Source organism: Taeniopygia guttata, chromosome 2 (assembly GCF_048771995.1).
Source record: "Taeniopygia guttata chromosome 2, bTaeGut7.mat, whole genome shotgun sequence".
NCBI classification, from domain to species: Eukaryota; Metazoa; Chordata; class Aves; order Passeriformes; family Estrildidae; genus Taeniopygia; species Taeniopygia guttata.
Genome location: NC_133026.1, coordinates 146,574,091 through 146,593,227, shown reverse-complemented (window position 1 = coordinate 146,593,227; position 19,137 = coordinate 146,574,091). Strand labels below are relative to the sequence as shown.

Here is a 19,137-nt window from a genome sequence, read left to right as displayed (position 1 = left end):
CCCACAGATATTTTAAGTCATGACTGTCCTGATCCCTCTGCAGGCAGCTGCCTGATTGGTATTTCTACAACGTGCTTATTTAGAAGGAAATTCTAACTCCTGTAGGGCACAGTGGTATTTTCATGCCTTTTTTACCCTGCAGCTTTTTCCAGTTGGCTCAAACCTGAACACCTCACTGTCTGGTAGGGACATCATCTGGCTGAGGTGTAAACTACAGCACCTGATTGTGTCCTTTGTATTTAGTATTGGTATATGAATAAATATTTTTTTTTAATCCTTCTTGTATTTATGTTCCACTGCCGGCAGATACTTCCAAATTTTATTTACAGTGAAGGATTTATTATATGTATTGCTTTTCTCCTTGTCTGCATATGATACAGACTTCTGAAAATAACCTGTTTTTTATCTTTTTAAAAGACCTTGTATTTTTTTTTTTTTTTTTGTGGGGATAAGGATTTATAGCCACATCTTGACAACTTCATAAAGCTTTTCCCCTTTTTAATTTCCTAAACCAGCACAACATGCTGAGATACATGGTAGAGATAGGGCCAACATCTGACTGATCAAAACGGGTTTTGAACAAATGCTGACGCCACCATTCTTCCTGTCTGTGATTCCCACAGAACCTTATTGCTTTGAAAAGAAATACCCTAGAAGGCATAATTGACTTTGCAGCAATGAACTACATCAGACAGTGTCCCCTTCATGACTTCTACACAACTATCAAGAGTGAGAAGCAGACGTGCATGTTAAAAGACTGAGAAGGAAGAACTTCCCCAAGAAAACAGACAAAGAAATCATTAGAACCCTTAAAGAGGAAAAGAAGAAATCAGTAGTTGGGAAAAAGTTTTTGAAATTAATGCCTCAGGCAGTGAGAGCTGCAGAGTGGAAGCTGGTTTCTACCTTCTGGGTGTGCAGACAGTAGATCAAACTGCAATGACTTTCTGAGATAATACAAAATAATAAGAAAAATAACAGATTTATTTTTTTTAAATGTTGATCTAGTGTTAGGAAATACAGCTTAACTTTTAACAGCTCAGCCACTTTCCCTGGCTTCTTACAATACCTTCCGACTTCAGTGACTCCACTCAAAGTCAACCCAAACCTTATATTGAAGATAACCCTGAACTTTTGTACATCTTTAAGCTAAATAGTGGAAAGACATGTTTTGAAACTGCTGAGTTTACTCCTGCAGGAAGGACTGATGACAACAAACACTACATGAAAACAGTGGTGTATTTTTAGCATTTGTCATTTTTGGGGCTCCAGAACTGAAAGCAGTGATGGGTGAAGCGGCCGCGGGTTGTGTGTGTGATTTATAGTGGTTTGTATCTGGGCTCTGTGTTGTGTATCTCCTAATGATGAATGCGTGGGAGGGCCAGGTCAGGAATGGTTTCCACTCCAGTGCGCTGATTGTGTAGTTGGCAGTGGGCTCAATTAAAGTATAATAATCTGGTAATCTCTCTCCTGTTTCCATTCAGCTGCTTCACAGTGAATAGAGCCAGTGAACGAGTATAGCTTTTGAAAAGTAGGTGAACTCCTGCCTCTTTGTCTGAGCAGTTTATGTCTAGTCAAGTAAAATGACAGGCAGAAGAGGCGACTCTCCAAAACGTTGCTCTCATGACTTGCATCATTACTGCCGTTCGTGTTGCTGTGAGATAACACTTGCTCTTTATTTCCCTTTCTAGGCTGCGGGTTGGATTTCTAGCAAGCTTCACACCCCGGAGAAAAGAAGAGCTGATGTGAGAAAGGAGCTATGGACACATCCATGGTGGGGAGTTGCCGTGTGCCCCATCTCTTGGTTCTTCTCATGTTGGTGCTCAGCGGGGGGAGAACCGAGGCACAAAGAGCAGGTACGCGTTCCCTTCGCTGCCTCACGCCCTGGAGCTGCAGTTCTAGGAGGAAATCTGTAAACAACCCGAGACATTTACTGCTGGAAATCTGTGAAACAGACCTTAGGGATGGAGAAAGCTCAGGGGTCAAGGCTGTGATTTACCTGGGGTCTTTTGCTCTGCTGCAGGCTTAGAAAGTTTAGCTCAGCTACCCATGGCAAGAGGAGTAGCTCGACACAGCTTGCTCTGGATGTGCTCCATCTACCCCACACTGGCTGGCAGTGATGGAGATCACTTCTTACAACACCTCCTGTGGGTGTCAGAGGAGATCTGGTGAATCTCCCGCCTGACTGTGACTTTCCTGTGAGCTAAACAGGGCCAGGGCACTGTTCATAACCTCTCCTGATTCAGGATATTTGAAGGATGTGTTGATGTGGTGCTTAGGGACATAGTTTAGTGATGGACGTAAGAACGTTGGGCTAATGGTTGAACTTCATGATCTTAAAGGTCTTTTCCAACCTAAATGACTCTAGGATTCTATGTTTCTCTACTGTCTAGTTATTAGCATGGTCTCTGGCACAGCTTTTGGCCAGGGCTCATGAACACTCTCCCACAAATGCCACTGAGTGCATTAGAGGATGGTGTAGCTGAGGGACTGTTCTTATAGGGATCCTTGACAATGACACATTGGCTTTTGTGTGGCAGCAAGAAGAATTATCTGACATCCGTGATGCCACACCTCAAATTAAAAATGGCTGTAGACCCACACAATTTTTTATGAGTCCAAAGGTATTTTGAGATAGAAGTTTTCTTCTCTTTTTCTAGGAAAGCTGCTATTCTGTGGGCTTGGGTAATTTATAAGAAAGGAAATGCTTTTTTAGACTTTTTTCAGTTTAAGGAATAGCTGCTTTACCACTTTCTTATGTGATCTATGTTTTTTTTTGGGGTGAAGTTTACCAGAAATAAAAACTGAATAACCAAACAAAGTGAAATCTCAAGGTTTTTTTGGTTTTTTTTTCTCCTTCTGGACCTGTCACAGGCAGAATATAGCAAAGCCATTTATATGTTCATTCTGTGCTTACTTTAAATAATTCTGGGCTTATGGCTTGTTTGTGAACTATTTTTAAAGAAAATATTGCAAAACAGTTGGTTCAGTGTCTGAGTAGATGAACACAACTCTTTGAATCATGCTCCCAGAGAGCATTTCTGCAATTACAGAATCTCCTATATTCCCTTAACATGAACTGAATTGTTTCTGCCAGTAAAAAGTACTGTTATGTCATTCTTGGAAAACAATCAATTTTGTCCAGCAGTGGACATTAGAGTGCTGAAAATGCAGATTAATATTTACTAAAATAATTTCTGCAGCATTTAATCTTACTGCCACCAGGTCTGTAAGCAAAGAATCACCAACGCCAAAAAAAAAAAAAAAGATCCTGAAAGACCTTAATATTGCCTTGAATAGGCATCACTTTTTAAACTTTAACTCCCCCTTGTTTTAAGGCTCATTGCCCTTGAACACAGACAGGATTCATTCTGTCTGTTCTATTTGTTTTGAAATTGTTGTTGTCTCACCTGCTGAGAGTCATTAAAATAAGTAACAGGAAGGTCTTGTGGGTGTTGCTCTCTAGTTAGTCTCACCTAATAAGCATTCTTTCAGCCAGAATAGATTCATATAAAAATGAATTTAGGAAGGAGGTGAGGTGGGGAAGTGAAAGCTTCTTTCTTACCTTTTACAGTTAATATTTTTACTTTTTATATTCTCCAAAAAGCAAGCAGAACCACAACTGAGAGCCCAACTGATATACACAGATGTAACTTCCATGCCATAATATAAAATGGTATAAACCATCATCTCCACTCTCAGATTGCCTTTGAGAGAGTTTTTCCTGACAGACTTGTTCTGGAGTTAGAGACAAGCACCCTCACTCACAAAATGCCATTACAGAACACGGTCCCACATGCAGGTTTTGGCTGGGATACAGTTAATTTTCCTCCCAGAAGCTGCTCTGGAACTGTGCTTTGGATTTGTGCTGAAAACTGTTGATGACACAGGGGTGTTTTTATTACTGCTGAGCAGAGCTCACACTGAGCCAAGGCCTTTTTTATACTTCCTCCCAGCAGCCAGGAGGCTGGGGAGCACGAGAAACTGGGAGGGGACAAAGCTGTGACAGCTGTCTCCAGCTGACCAAAGGGATATCCCAAACCATATCATGCTCAGAAATAAAGCTGTGGAGGGAGACTTGGCTGGAGACTCCTGCCTGGGGACTTTTAGTCAGTCAGTGGTGAGCAACTGTTTTCATCTGCATCACTCCTCTTTCTTGGGTTTTATTTATATATCTTTGTTATTTTGCTTTTCATTAAAACTTTATCTTTTTCTTGATTTGATTTGATTTTGATTTTATTTATTGAACTTTCTTCTCTCAACCCATGAGATTTCCACCTTCCACCATTCCAGTTCTCTTCCCCCAGTCCTGCTGAGGGCAGTGAGTGAGGGGCTGTGTGGTGCTTAGTTGCCAGCTCGGGTTAAAACCACAACAACAGGTTATTTCCAAAGAGATCCCATGTGGATGGGCTGGTCCCAATGTGATCCCAATCCCTTATGCAGAGGTTGTTCCCACAGGCCCTGCAGCACCTGGGATGTGCTGGGATGTGCTCTGCTACAGAGGTCAACACAGCAGCAGGTGATGCTCATTTCTCATCACCTGCTACACTCCAGATGTACATTTATTCACTCTCATGGTCATCATGCAATGCCTTAAGCACTGACTTACTCTTTATAATGCTTTTACTCTTTTCTGAAGGCAAATCCTCTCTGTGTAGCTATCTACTCCCTCCTTTCCAGAGCCATAGGCTGTTATGGAATTCTTCCATTCGGGGCAGGGTCACGACCCTGGGATGAGGAAAGGGCCAGAGCTAATTTGTGTCAAAATCTGAGTGTGAGAGAAGATTTTGTGACCTTCCTGCAGGTTCAAATGCTGGAATTCAGTAGGAAATATGTAACTTTACAGTGGTCAAACATGCAGTTGTACTTTTTGAGACAAGGTGAGACAAGAACTTCTGGAGCAATGGTTGGCAGCTGTGACCAAACTGACTTTGTAGAGCAGCTTTCATCAAAACCCTATGGTCTATAATACTGGTTTAAATAAATATAAGCATATATATACACATTTTGTCCAGTTGGGGCATTATGTTGACAACTCTTGGGCATCAGTGCCATTTATATGGACCTACTGCTTCCTGACTTGCATGTATGCAGAAACAGCTAAAAAACATCTCCTCAGAGATCTACTTTTTTTTGCCAAGTGTCTGACAAATATGCAACCAGTCTGGATTGATATAAGGCAAGCAAGTTGCAACTAAAATAGCTTTGTGTTTTGGATTATACAGGCCTCACATGGCAAATATCATGGTTGGAGGCAAAGGGATGGTTGTGGGGATAAGTGAACTTTCCCCTTACAAGGCAGCTGTCCTTTGTTGTTGAGGAACACATTCCAAAATTCATTAAGTCATCCCTTAGTCAACAGGCAGTGGCAGAAGGCCTCAAATTTGAAATAATCTTGTTACAGACCTGCTACATCAACATAGCATGCTGAGCAAAAGAACTGCTTGTAGCTAAGCATAAATGAATCATAACATAAATGCAAGAGGGGACATGAAAGCTTCATTACTCAGGGTCAGGACTGGCATAGGCAAGGTCAGGACAGGGCTTTTGATCTGTCCAGGTAATTTCAGAGCACTGCCTGAGCAAAGGCACTGCAATGAAGTCAGAGAAAAATATCTTCATGTAGATGCAGGGGGTGTAGCTGAAGGATTGAGCAGAAGTAGTTAGAAGCAGAGGAATGGAAAGGGTTTGCATTTCAAAGCCAAGTCTGTGCTGCTCTGTAGATATCTTGAAACTGATGAGGTGACTCACAAGGAAGAAGGGCTGGGAATCCGCTCTTCCTCTGCATGCAGGACAGGGAGAAGGTTTGCTGCCTCCTCCAAATTGCTCACTAGGGAGCTGTGTTGAGGGAATATTTAATATGTCTGGTCCTCTGCATCCATCTCCCCTTAACAATGTTTTCTGCCACTCTTGCAGGTTGCAAGAGTGTTCACTACGACCTTGTCTTCCTCTTGGACACCTCCTCCAGCGTCGGAAAAGAAGATTTTGAGAAAGTTCGTCAGTGGGTGTCTAATTTGGTGGAAACCTTTGAGATTGGCCCAGACAAAACCCGTGTAGGGGTGGTGCGATACAGCGATCGTCCGAGCACAGAGTTCGACCTGGGAAAGTACAAAACCCGTGAGGAGATCAAAGAGGCTGCACGAAAGATTCAGTATTATGGGGGTAACACAAACACTGGAGATGCTCTCAGGTACATCACCACCTACAGTTTTTCCAAAGAAGCTGGTGGGAGACTTAGTGATCGAACTGTTAAAAAAGTGGCTATCCTTTTGACTGATGGAAGGAGCCAGGACTTTGTCTTGGATCCAGCCACTGCAGCCCATCAGGCTGGTATTAGGATTTTTGCTGTGGGTGTTGGAGAAGCCTTAAAAGAGGAACTTGATGAGATTGCTTCAGAGCCCAAGTCTGCTCACGTGTTTCATGTCTCTGATTACAACGCCATTGATAAAATTCGAGGGAAGCTGAGGAGGCGCCTCTGTGAGAGTAAGTAGAGCTTTCCTTTCTGCAGAATTAGAACAGGTTCAGTTAGCATATAGATAAGAAAAGCTGTGATTGTTTTCTTTCATGCTTATACTTCTTTATTTTTATGTCTCCTACTCAGTTCTACTCTGTAAGAGATCACTGTTCAAGGCCAGGTTGGGTGCAGCTTTGAGCAACCTGGTCTAGTGAAGTACTGCTTATGGCAGGGATTTGGAATTAGGTGACCTTTAAGGTCCCTTCCAAGCCAAACTATTCTCTGATGTTATGATTCTATGATTTTACTACAGGAGATGTGATGGGTTTTTCTGGCAAGTCAGTATTAACTATAGGTCAGCTTCCAGAGCAAACCATGAATTCCCTTTTGGCTCTAAAATAGTTCAATTACTTTATAATAATTTGGACTACTGAATATGAATAGTGAGGTCTTATTTATACCCAGATTTTGGTTTACTTTGTATAGGACCCTTTCCCCCCTTATTTTCTGGCACTGTATTGTGAAGAGAATGCACTGGGTGCTGCTGGGAATGATCCTTAAGGAAGCAAAGGGATGTTTGTGCTCTTCTGCCTTTCAGCATCTCAACTCCACTGACAGCTGGTGTTCTCTAGTGCTCTGGCTGCCAACAGCATAAGCATTGTTGATGTTGTGAATGACTTTTAATGGAAAAAAGTGGGAGGATTTGCACTGCATAAATGACCCTGATTTTCCATCTTCTTGATGAAGAGGATGGGAATGGCATTGTGGCTGCTACCTCCCAGCACTTTAATAAAACAGCAATCACACAGCCTGTTCTTCAACCACTAATAAATCACTCTCTTGTTCTTAGTGACTACATGAAAGCTGCCTGGTTTTGCTGCTTTTTGCAGTGTGTGTTGTGATTACTGTGAACAGGCCTCGTAGCTGATATTGTGAAGATCCGTTCTTGCTTTCTGAGACCTCCCTTTGTAAGAAAAAAAGCTCTGAGCTTATGCAGGGTCCTTAAAGAGTGACAAGTGCAAGCAGGCAGAGTCTAGTTGACATTACCCAACAATATCAAGATGTTTCTGCTTTTTTAGCCTAAACATAAATGGGTAATGGAGGGCGTAATCCCAATACAAATGGAAGCCATGGGGAATAACAACTATAAGCTATGCAGATGAAGGAGCTTTTTTTTTTCTGTGAAAATCTTATTTAATCATGCACACAACTGGGCTCTAGTACAAAATGGTAAACCCTTATAATTGGCACATTTGACCAACTCAAACAACTTCCTGTTGCAGCTGCTGAACACCAAAAATGTAAAAAATGTGATTTTTCCTTTGTAATTCTCTTACTTTCCTTTTTCCAAAGCAAGTGTTTACTCTGCTTTGTACCTGGGACATCATTTCTTGTCTGCTCAAAAAAATCTTTTACCTGGTTGTCGGAGTATAATACCATCTGTCTGTGGCTTTCTGAGCCCATCCCATGTCCAAACAGGCCAGCACAACACATCTCCTTCGATTGCCAAGGATCACTGGGAGCATCCTTCCTCCTGGATGACAGTCACTCTCCAAGGTTTGCTTCTACCTGCACTGGTGAGCTCAGTGAGAAATGGGGGCTGTGCTCAGTGCAGCACACATCTCTGCTGCTCCTTCCTCCTGGGGGGAGGACTCCTCACACTCTTCCCCTGCTCTGGCATCAGCTCCTCCCTCCATGTGTCCACAGGTCCTGCCAGGAGTTTTCTCCAGGATGGGCTGGGTCACAACCTCCTTCAGGCATCCCCCTGCCCCTGTGTTGGGTCCTGCAGGGGCTGCAGGGGGATCTCTGCTCTGGCACCTGGAGCATCTCCTGCCCCTCCTTCTGTACTGGTGTCTGCAGGGCTACTCCTCTCTCACAGTCCCACTTCTCCCCTCTGACTGCAATTTCTCCTGCATTGTAACTTTTCACCCTTAAATACACAATCTCAGAGTCTTCCCTACATTTTTTCTTCCTACATTTAAAACAGGGAAAATGCTCTTTGGCAGAATCAGTGTTATCATACCTATTTAATTTATTGCTTTGCATGCAGAAAGCTTTAAAGAGGCATGATGTCTAGATCAGGTCTAAAAAACCATGAAAATATTGCTGAAATGGAGGATGAGTTAATGAGAGCACCTCCAGGAGAAATATCCTGTTAGAGATCAGTTAATTTTTTTGCTACCTGCATGTGTGAGGTAGAACTGCTTTGGGGACTGAGAAAATGGAGACGGAGAGCAGGACCAAGTGATTTCTTGTCCATGTACCACTTTTAAATTCCATGTTAGTGCAGTAGGAACAGGAAAGGCGTTCACTGTGACGACTCGGCCTTCTACATGTTTAGAAGATCAAACTTTTAACAGCTGTTGCAGTTAACTTTCAGTGTTTTAATGACAGCTCTGCATAAAACATGAACATACAAACCATGTAGTGGGTGGAAAACGTGACCAGGGCTCATGCCAAGCTGCTGTTTATTTTGTGCACATTCTGAGACAAAAGCATCTATTGCCACAGCCAGGCTCTGGTTTTAATAGACATAATCCTGTGTAAGCTGCAGGGAGACACATGAATCAAAGGGTGGAAATGGGAGGAAGTTTTTTTGTACTGACCACTGATGAGTCCTCCAGTCCTGGTACTGCTACTGAAATGTGAAGGGTTGTGAAGTGTTGCAAATGCTGGATTTCATGCCAGCAGCTGTTCAGAATTGCTTGTCTCAGGTCTCCCTGGACATCTGGCCTAGACTTTGTCATTCCATCTCGCTATCTTTGACTGAATTTATTGCTAAGAATATGTCACTGAGGGCATTAATAGCATTTTAGCTCTCATTTGATCTTGTGGCAGTAAGCATAGCATAATCGAAAAAAATCCATGTCTGCTCAGTAGGACATTGTGGCAGGGGGAGATATTTTTGCCACACATCTCCATTACATTCTGGATTATGGCTGACTGGCAAGAATGGATGATGTTTTCACAGGAAATATACAGATATACATTCTGCTAAAAATTCCAGAGATGCTACATGCTTCCTAAATACAGTTCCTGCTTATATGCTGTAGGGATAACAACAGGCAGCTATGGAATATTTAAAAATATGCTAGACTGAACGACTGTCATGACATGAATCTCAGCTACTTTGCAAAAATAAGGAGATGAGTCTGAATTGTTTCAATAATGGGTTGTTACCAATGGTTTGCCATTGATTTCAGTTGATTTAGTGAGTTCTGTGATAAGGTATCAAAAGCAGTCACATGTCCAGATGATTCACAAAATTTATATTTCTATTTTTACACGTCTTTGTTGACTTTGGGTAGTGTATGAAGTGCATAAAATATAAGACATATGCTACCACTATTCTGTTACTGATGATGAAGGGCTCCCAGCCTTCAAAGAAACACCTTGAAATTCCATCAAAAGGACAGTCTGAAAGCTTCAGAAATGTCTATTTTTGAGGTTGTCTTTGCCCAGGTTCAAGATATATTCGCAGAAGAACAGCAAGCAGTTTCTTTTTGGCCTTTAGTGTTAAAAATACCTCATGCACAGAGACCATGACAAAGGCATCTGAATTGCCAAATCTTGATTGACACTTCCTAACAGACTTAACAGTACAGTCAAATCTCACAAAAATACTGAAATATTGGAACATATCAACCCCTAAGTGTATATTCCACATTTTGCTGCCTAAGATGATGTCCAGATTAAGTGCAGGTACTAAGAATTTGACCATCACTTGAAAATCTAGTAGTTTTCAGATGGCTTTGGCAGTCTGTTAAAAGCTCAGTAGACAACTGCTGCTTTTTAAAAAGCTGCAGCTGGGCAGTGACCCAGCTGATGTCACCTCTGATATGTCCTGCTGTTTTTTGATGCTGCACTCCCACAGAAGTCATGGTGCTTTTCTCAAGCTCTGTAACATCTTCATCTTCCAGCAATCACTCATGTTACAGATGACAGGATCACTCATCCTTTCATCACCACATTTGCTGGCTAATTGCAGTTTCCTGTGAAGGCACGAAAGGTCTGTGACAGAATTTCCAACTGATTTATCCTTTACTTGAAACTAAAGGAAAAAAAAAAGACTTCATAGATGTGAGGAGACAAAATGTTTGTTTAGTCCCTTTAGTGGTGATCTTCTGCTATTTAGTTGAGGAACTGTCTTGTATCTTTTGGCTCCAGGAAGCACAGCAGAGATATTCAGATATTCTTTTTCTCTTACAGAACTTTTTCTTTTCAAATAAAATGTCTGAAACTCTCAGATCTATTTTTCCACTTGGTCCAGTCATCATCAGCTTAGAGAGAAATGGTTCCAGAGCTGGTGTCTGGCAGGGAGCTTTGAACTCTGTGGAAGAGCTGTGGCTGCTGGTTGTCCCTCAGTTTCCCCACAGATCATGCAGAAGTGATTGTTTTCCCAGATCATAACTACAGCTCTGTTCTGGCACTGTGTGATGTCCACATCATTTAAATGTTGCATGTCCAAAGAAGGGCATCAAAGCTGGTGAAGAGGCTTTATCATGAGTTCTTTGAGTAGTGGTTGAGGGAGCTGGAAGTGTTTAGCCTGGAGGAAAGCAGGCTGAGTTGGAATCTTATGACTCTCTACAACTCCCTGAACGGATGATGCCATAAGTTTCTAGCTTCTATATTTTTCAGGTCCTGTACTGCATTAGTGTATAATTTTGAACTCCATTTAGCTGTTAGTAAGCTCTCTTCATGTTTTGGTCAGACAAAACGATCCCTCCAGGCCTGACAGCCAAGGACAACCTTGGCCTCAGGCCCAAAAAGCAAAACCAAAAGTGAATTTGGGGGAAGCAAACTGGGGGAATATGACTTCATTACCTGAAGCTGTAAATGGACAATTAACTCGTGATATGCAAATAGACCAAACTTATATCTGTCTGAAAAACTCATGACCGTCGTTCATCTTGGGTGTAGCTTCTGTGAGACTTTTGCACTGACCAAACTGTATCTATTGAGGGCCTTTAATAAATACCTATTTTATTTTCTAATTCTATCTGGCCTCTGTTCTAGGTAGCCATTCCAAGGCATCATAGCCAGGTGGGGGTTTGTCTCTTCTCCTGGGTAACAAGGAATACAATAAGAGGAAATGGCCTCAAGTTTTACCAGGGGAGATTTAGATTGGATATTAAGAAAAATTTCTTCACTGAAAGGATTGTCAGCAGTGGAAGAGGCTTTCCAGGGAAACAGTGGAGTCACCATCCCTGGAGGTATTTAAAAGTAGGTGTAACACTTGGGGACATGGTTTAGTCCTGGGTTAATGGTTGGACTCAATGTTCTTAAGGGTTTTTTTCCAGCCTAAACAATTCCATGATTCTAGATAAATTCTTATTTTGTTTGGTACTCTGAAATGAATAAGTTTATCCTGAAATTTGCAACAGTGCTGTTTTATGACCAGTCCCACATCTAAAAAAGAAAATCTTATTCTTCCTAACTTCCTTCTCCCATCTGCCAGCAGATGCATCTATGTGTCCCCACCATGAACTATAGCAGGAAGCCAATGAATATTTTTGTTTCCCTTCCCTGATTAGTTTTTAACCAGATTTATTTCATCATGCTGTCCCAGGGGAGGAACTGGCACAAGGTGAGAGCAGCTAACTCGGAACAGAAGACTTGGATTGTGTCCTTTGGTGCAGTGCTAGCTCATATCAGCTTGATGAACATTAGTTAAGGACTTCAGAAAACTGAGAAAAATCCTTCATGTGCTCCCAATGCAGACCTCAGGCTGTCCTCTGGTGTGCTCTGGTTTATGCTCTGCCGAAAGTGGATTTCTGGGTGGGTTTTTCCCATTCAAACTCCACTTCTAGGCTTCAGCACAACTTGCTTGCCTTGAATAAACATCTTGCTTAACAAAAATATCCCACTGCAGATGGAACTCTTCATGATCCTGTCCCATTTTCCTTAGACAGGCTTCCCAGTACACATAATTGTTGCTGTTTTACTCCTGCCTCAGCTCCTGTTGGTTCAGGGAGGGATGGCAGAGCTCTCCTCCTCAGACAGGCTGTGTCTGGCTGGGAGCATCTTGCTGGGGGTTGTTGGTAGGAGGGATGAGCAAGCTTGCCACCACCTTCACTTAGCCACAGACTGTCTGTCAGTGCCTCCAGGCAGCACTTTGATATTTCTGTGCACCTGGGTAGCTTTTCTCCTCCAGAATGGATGTTAGCTCTGTTAAGAGTTTCAGAGAGTGATTTATTGATTTATTTTCATTCCCTTGTATGTTGGAAAAAGCAATGTCTTAGACATTGCCTTCAGGTGATGAGGGTATTTCAGCATCTGTGGCCTGATTTCTTCTTTTTGCTGAGGGAGAAAATATGTGAATCCAAAAGTCATCCAAAATCCAGAGTTTTAGAAATAAATCTGTGACAGAAAATGGTTTTACTTCTTTTCTTTGATGCAGTTTGTGAGAAAAGGAGTCTATTCCAAGCCTGCAACTTCATACAGACCACTTGGAATATTAATAAGGGACTCTAAAGATATGAATATAATAAAATGAGATCGATTAAATCTTTTGCACTTGCCTTTCTATCTCTAGCTTCTTTCTTCATCAGTTACAGACAAATAGTGGCATCATAAACCACAGGTAATCAATTTATGTAAAACAGTGAATCTCTGGACTGCCAACAACATCTTGTCTGAAATCACAAAATCTGGCTGGATGATAACATCTCCCCTAAATTATAATGGGTTTTCTTGCATTTCAGACAAGAAAACCTCTCTGAACAATGCTTGATGCACAGTAAAAATAATTGTAAAGGCATAGACTCAGATAAAAGTAAGTCCCAGATTTAGAAAGAAATATTGAAACAATCAGGAAAAGCATGGGTCTCACAGCCCTAGGAAAAAGTAATGTGCTACTTGGAGAAAAAAAAAGAGGGGGGGTGGAAATGTAGTGACTATGGAAGCCATTCTAAATAATGTATAAGTGAAGGAGAAATACAGAAATAGGAACAGGCAAAAAGCTAAAACATATTCTTATGTGCTGGAAGTATCTTGTTTTCCAACCCTGTCTGCAGCCACATTGATTTTGCAGGAGCTGTGGATGCTCAGCACTTTCAATATTCAGCTGTGGAGCCCTATATTTCTCCAGCTGCAATCTTAAGACTTTTTGTCGGCTCCAGTGGAGTCCAAATGATGGGGCAAAAGAGACAACTCATCCTTGGGGCAGCACTGTCTCTCCTGTTTTTTTCTGTCTGAGGGACAGCAGAAAGAATAACCTCTCAGATGCTCAGCAGGAGACTAGGGCAAGGCACTTAAAAACCTCTGAGGCTTTAGGTTTAGTTACAGGCTTTTCTGTCCAAGAAAAACAAAGCAATGAGGAGAAAACCCTTGGCTTGTGGCCTTCACAAGTCTTAAATACTTTAAATTTCAGCAGATTTGTACAGTCAGGCCTTTCTTCCTCCTTCATTTACAACCCCTAAACTGACCTCACACTGGAAGGACACCAGTTATTTAAAGTCTTAGTGTTCTAAGCCTGCTTTGTGGTAAATTTTTATGCATTATGTGACTATTCACATCAAAATCTAATGGTAACTCCCAGCACCATCTATAAATGGAATAGACCATTGCCTGCTGTGGTTAGGTGCACCTGCAAATTAAAGATCTCCTCTGCTCTCCCTAAATTTGGGGATGCAGTTCTTTTTAGGATAGGGAAAGTCTGGGAAGGTGCTATGGAGATTTATTCCCAGTTCTCCTAATGGACCTGGTAGAATTTATGGAAAATTATAGAAAAGGTTGAATATGTATCAGAGCATGCAATGTAATAAACTCATAAGATTTTGTACTTCTAAAACCCAGTGGGTTTCCTGAAACCCCCAGCCCCTTATTAAATGAATATTTCTGTAAACCCACCATAGCAATGCTGAGCTTGGTCTCTCAGGGATAGTGGGGTTTTTCTTTTGCTCCTGGCTCCAAAATTCCAGCCTCAAAGTTTTATGAGGAGTAACTGCAGTGAGAGCTGCAGATCCTGTGATTCAGCCTAATGAGGAAGTCTGGAGGTACCATAGCAGGTCATGGATTTCATAAAAGGATGAAGTGTTTGCTGGTAATGGGCTGCCTGTGCCACCTGGGAAAAGGCTTGGTACAAAACCTCAGCTTTCTCTTCAAATACATTAACCAAAAAATTTGTGACCTTTCAAGGTGCTGGATCAAGTGCATCACCTGATAATTGAACTGATTTTGGAAACAATTTCACAGGCAGAGCAGAACTATGAGACAAACTATAACACAAAACTGTGTTCAGAGCTAGATAAGCTGTCACATTAACACCTTGAACAAAATGGGCAGTACCACCTATTTTTAAGATCTGGAATTAAACCATTGCCTCCAGTTCTGTGCTCAGCTGAGCTGTCTTTAGAAGCCTGTGTTATTTATTTCTGTGATCAAAGCAAAGCTGGGCATTTGAGTTTTAATGGCTTATTTTGAAGTGTAGGTAGATCATAAAATCATAGAATGGCCCGGATTGGAAGGGATCATCTCATTCCATCCCCCTTGTCATGGACAAGGACACCTTCCACTGGACCAGGTTGGTCAGAACTCCAACCTGGCCTTGAACACTTCCAGGGATGGGGCATCTGGTTCAACAAATCTGTGATACCTGTAAACCTTGGAACCTTGCATGGTCTCTCTGTAACAGAGATATTCATGTTATTACTAGAGATCAAACCCAAGTGATAGAATGATTTCCTTTATTATCCTTTGGCAATATGTAGTGATACATCCTTTCTCCTGTGGAAGTTTGTAAATGCTGCTGAATTTCAACCTTTTTTTTTTTTTTTTCTCTTTTCTCTAAATAAATCAAGCCAACAAAGAGAATTGAATTCTAATGTACCAGTCTGTTAAGAGTATTTCTTCCTCAGTGGTAGAGCTGCAGTGTGGTTTAACTGGTGGGCTATTTTTGTTAGTAAATTGTAGGGTTAGTGATTCAATCCCACCAAGTTCCCTACAAGTTACACCCAAATACCAAACTCCTTTTCAAATCAGTCAGCTTGTTTATGATGCAAAACAAAAGCAGTGTGAGTGCTCTGACACCTTGCTTTTTGATAAAGTACTAATTAAGTTATTTAAAATGCAATTAAGAAACTGTTGCAAGCTCTGCTGTATCAATATACTTAAAAAATGGTGGAGTATAGTTCTTAGTTCTGCATAAAATGCTTTTTGGCATGCTTTATATTTTGGGAATTGTGAGTACTGCTGCTAATCCTGGCCAGAAGTAGGGAAGGTATCTTTCAAGTGAGGTAGCTCAAATGGAAAAGGTGATTTTTGTCACTTGCTCTTCTTGTCTGTTAAACAGTAGGGTTATGGGACATCAGGTTCCTAAACTCCATTAATTTCCTCATGGATTAGTCAGTTTGGCTATAATTTCATCTGTACTCTAGAAAATGAAGGAATTGATATATAAGATGCACACATATGTATAACTCTGAAAAATAAACCTGTATCCTGTAAGCCTCAAGTATCAGTATTTTCTTACAGTGAAGTAGATAAAGCTATAGCATGTTAAAGCTCTAGATAAGATGAAATACAAGACATTTTTACTGCAGACTACACACAATCAACCCAATCCACCACCTCTGGGTGAGACAATTTAGGTACACTGCCATAGGAATCACTGTGCCTTGTTCCTCCAGGATTTACAGCAAGATGGAGAGCATATCTTAGTTCTATCTATATGTTAGTTCTACATCTACTGTAAAAATCTCTCTGATTTGGCACTGAAGATGCAACACCTCTCTCAGAGGCTGCAATGACACAGGTGGGATGGGGCAGCAGAATTTTAGTCACTAGTGCTAAAGCCTTGTGGCAAATTACTCTAATAGCTTTGAACAAAGGGTGTTTCTGAGTTGAAGATTTGAGGTTGGATCAGAACTGAAAACCGTAAATAGAGTTAAACAATTTTGTGTCTTTATATTCAGGTATCTTTGGTAGGATTCATATCATCTAACTGCAGTAGCCTGAATGTGGCAGCACATTTCTCTCTCTAAGGATTTTTCATAGAGGTGCTCAGAGAGAAAGAAAGAGAAAACAATTTCTATTTCTGTTCCTTGTTTTTCCTATGTGGAATGTGCTTGGAGAATTGTTTACCTGGGGTGATTGCTTGATTGGATTCTGGTGAAGATTGTTTGAGACTGGTGGCCAATCCAATCCACCTGTGGCTGGGCTCTGGCGAACTGGGTCATGAGTTGTGAGTTAGATATGGTAATTAGAACAAGTAGTATGGAGTTTTAGTATCTTCCTTTATATAGTGTATTAATGTATTATAGTATAGTTATAATAAAGAAATCATTCACCCTTCTGAACTGAGTCAGACTTCATCATTCTTCCCATGGGGTTCGCCTGCATTTACAATACCTGAAACTTATTTGTCCGTGCTCTTTTGATAGTCAGTGGAAAGGAGTAGACATCTCAAGAGAATGTTTCATCCTTTTTGAGAATGACTGTTTGAGACAGGTGACATGATTCAACGTCTGAGTGCCTCTTTCTTTTCATTCACTTTGGAGAGAGTTTCTATAACTTTATCATTAGATTCTTCACTTTGACAACCAACAACAAAAGAGTTGAACCTTTCCCTGCCACATTCTGGGAGTACAATAAAGTTTGTTTCCTTATGCCAGTAAATTCAGTCTGCTGGAATTTATATTACTGATGGATATTCAGGCCAGTGTTGCAAGCTGAGGTGGATGTGCTGCAATTTTCTCCCTGATGCTGCAGGGTTTGTGCAGTTGAGGGAGACAATGTCAGTTTAGAGAGCTGTTAACAAGTATTACCATATGTTTAGGGTCAAACATTGTTCTGCCAAATTTATTTAATCCCTAACGGACTACTCCTGTGAGAAGAATGGCTTCCTCTCCCTCATCCTTGGCTTCTGCCTAAATCTTGTGACAAATTGGTCTTTGACGTTAACTGTGTTGTGATATTACCTGCTGCAGTTCTGTTGACTCATTTATAGCAAGGAAATAATTAAAAAACAAATAATGACTGCAAAACAATTAAGAGTAATGGAGACAGCTTTTTAAATTACTATTATTGAAAGATACCTTTGTTGCTAATAGGTTTTTTGTTGTTGCTGTTAATTGAAGCGTGAATCCACTCGTGCTTAATGATCTTTCCAGTTCTCACTGTAACAAAGTCAGACCCCAAACCAGACTGTACTCTACTGGAACCAAAATGAGAAGGATGCCAGCTCAGACCAGATTGAATGTAAACCAAACCCATGCTGCTGGTGAATCGTGGTTGTTTTCTCATAGAGACAAGATAAAAATTCACTTGGAGGACCTGGTGAACAAACGCAGTGGAAGAACTGTGATAAATTTATCCTGCATTATGGCATTGAAAAGCTGACTTTGAGTCAGTGGAGTTCTAATTATGGGTTAAGGTAATTAAACAATCTTTCTTATCTCATTATTATCTGATAGAAAAAAACAGAAATGCCTTTAAACTGAAAGAGATTAAATCTAGATTAGATAGTAGGAAGGAATACTTTGAGGGTGGTGAGGCCCTGGAACAGGTTCTAATGGACCAGGACTTTGGTGTAGCAGAAGGTGTCCCTGCCCATGGCAGGTTTGGAACTGAATGATCATTCAGGTCCCTTCCAAAACAAACCAATCTATGACTCTGATTTATTCAAATTTTCATTGCAGTCACTCTGAGTGCCTTTTGCAAAAGTGTTCATGTAAATGCCACCTCTGCAGTAGAGTGCTGGTTTTGGCTGGGATGGAGTTAATTTTTTTCGCAGTGGCTGGTATGGAGATATGTTTCACATTTCTACTGAACACAGCATTGAAAATGTAGAGATGTTTTTGTTATTGTTGAGCAGGGCTTCTCTGATGGAATACAGCATGCCTTGTCTCAAATATTTTGACTTGTACATAAACATAACACATATAAGGTTATGTTAGAGAAGGGATGTGCTCAGGACTAACAATCCCTCAGGGACTAAAATGATCCAGAGCAGTGTTTGAGTCACAGATCCCTGAAACCCAGACTCAGTTCTCTTGGTGCAGCACACTGATCAGGCACTTGGGAAGGGTCACTTTGGTGTTTAGACTAGGAAACTGGTATCTGTTCTTTTCAGTTCCTGACACCATATTTCACTATATATTTTGGCAGTGTCCAGCCCCAAGAGTTTTGTAAGAGGGCAGATGTTGGCCATAATGTTCCTTCCGTAGCTGAGCTTATTGACAACCTGTAACCACCACTCCCACTCCAGAGAAATGACCCCACTTCTACACCCATGGCTCTATTGGAGCTCATGTCTCTAGTGAAAAGGGCAAGAGAGTATTAAAATAGAAGGAAATCATCATTATCCTTGCTTGTAATGAATGGGATATGTGTCTTAATTGAATTGTGAGTGTATAATACAAAATAAAACAAAATGTACTGGAAAATTTACTGTGTTAGTTTATTCAGGGATGTATCTGCTAACTATTCCTCCAAGCTATCAGAGCTCTATGCTGGAATAGTGAATCATGCATGTTGATTTTTAACAAAGTTGTTTAAGGACAAGTGTAACATTTACAGAGCTGCAAATCTTTCAAAAATTCAACATAATTTACAATGGCTGTTCTGATTTCCATTAGCAAGCTTAAAAGCAGATGCCGGTCTAATTTACCTGCCTGATAAATTGTTCTTTGTAGTGACCTTAGTAATATCCTGAAGAATTAATTTCCTGGGCTAATATTATATTT

The 19,137-nt window shown here is 41.0% G+C and overlaps 1 protein-coding gene across 1 annotated transcript in view; it reads left to right on the top strand.

Moving 5' to 3' along the window:
* Positions 1-1,695: 1,695 nt before the first annotated feature.
* Positions 1,696-19,137, top strand: part of COL22A1 (collagen type XXII alpha 1 chain) — a 192,740-nt gene continuing 175,298 nt past the window's right edge. The window contains exons 1-2 of the mRNA XM_072925037.1: positions 1,696-1,853; positions 5,914-6,480. Of these exons, the coding sequence (XP_072781138.1) occupies positions 1,757-1,853; positions 5,914-6,480 (664 nt within the window). The 5' untranslated portion in view covers positions 1,696-1,756. The remainder of the gene's footprint in view (positions 1,854-5,913; positions 6,481-19,137) is intronic.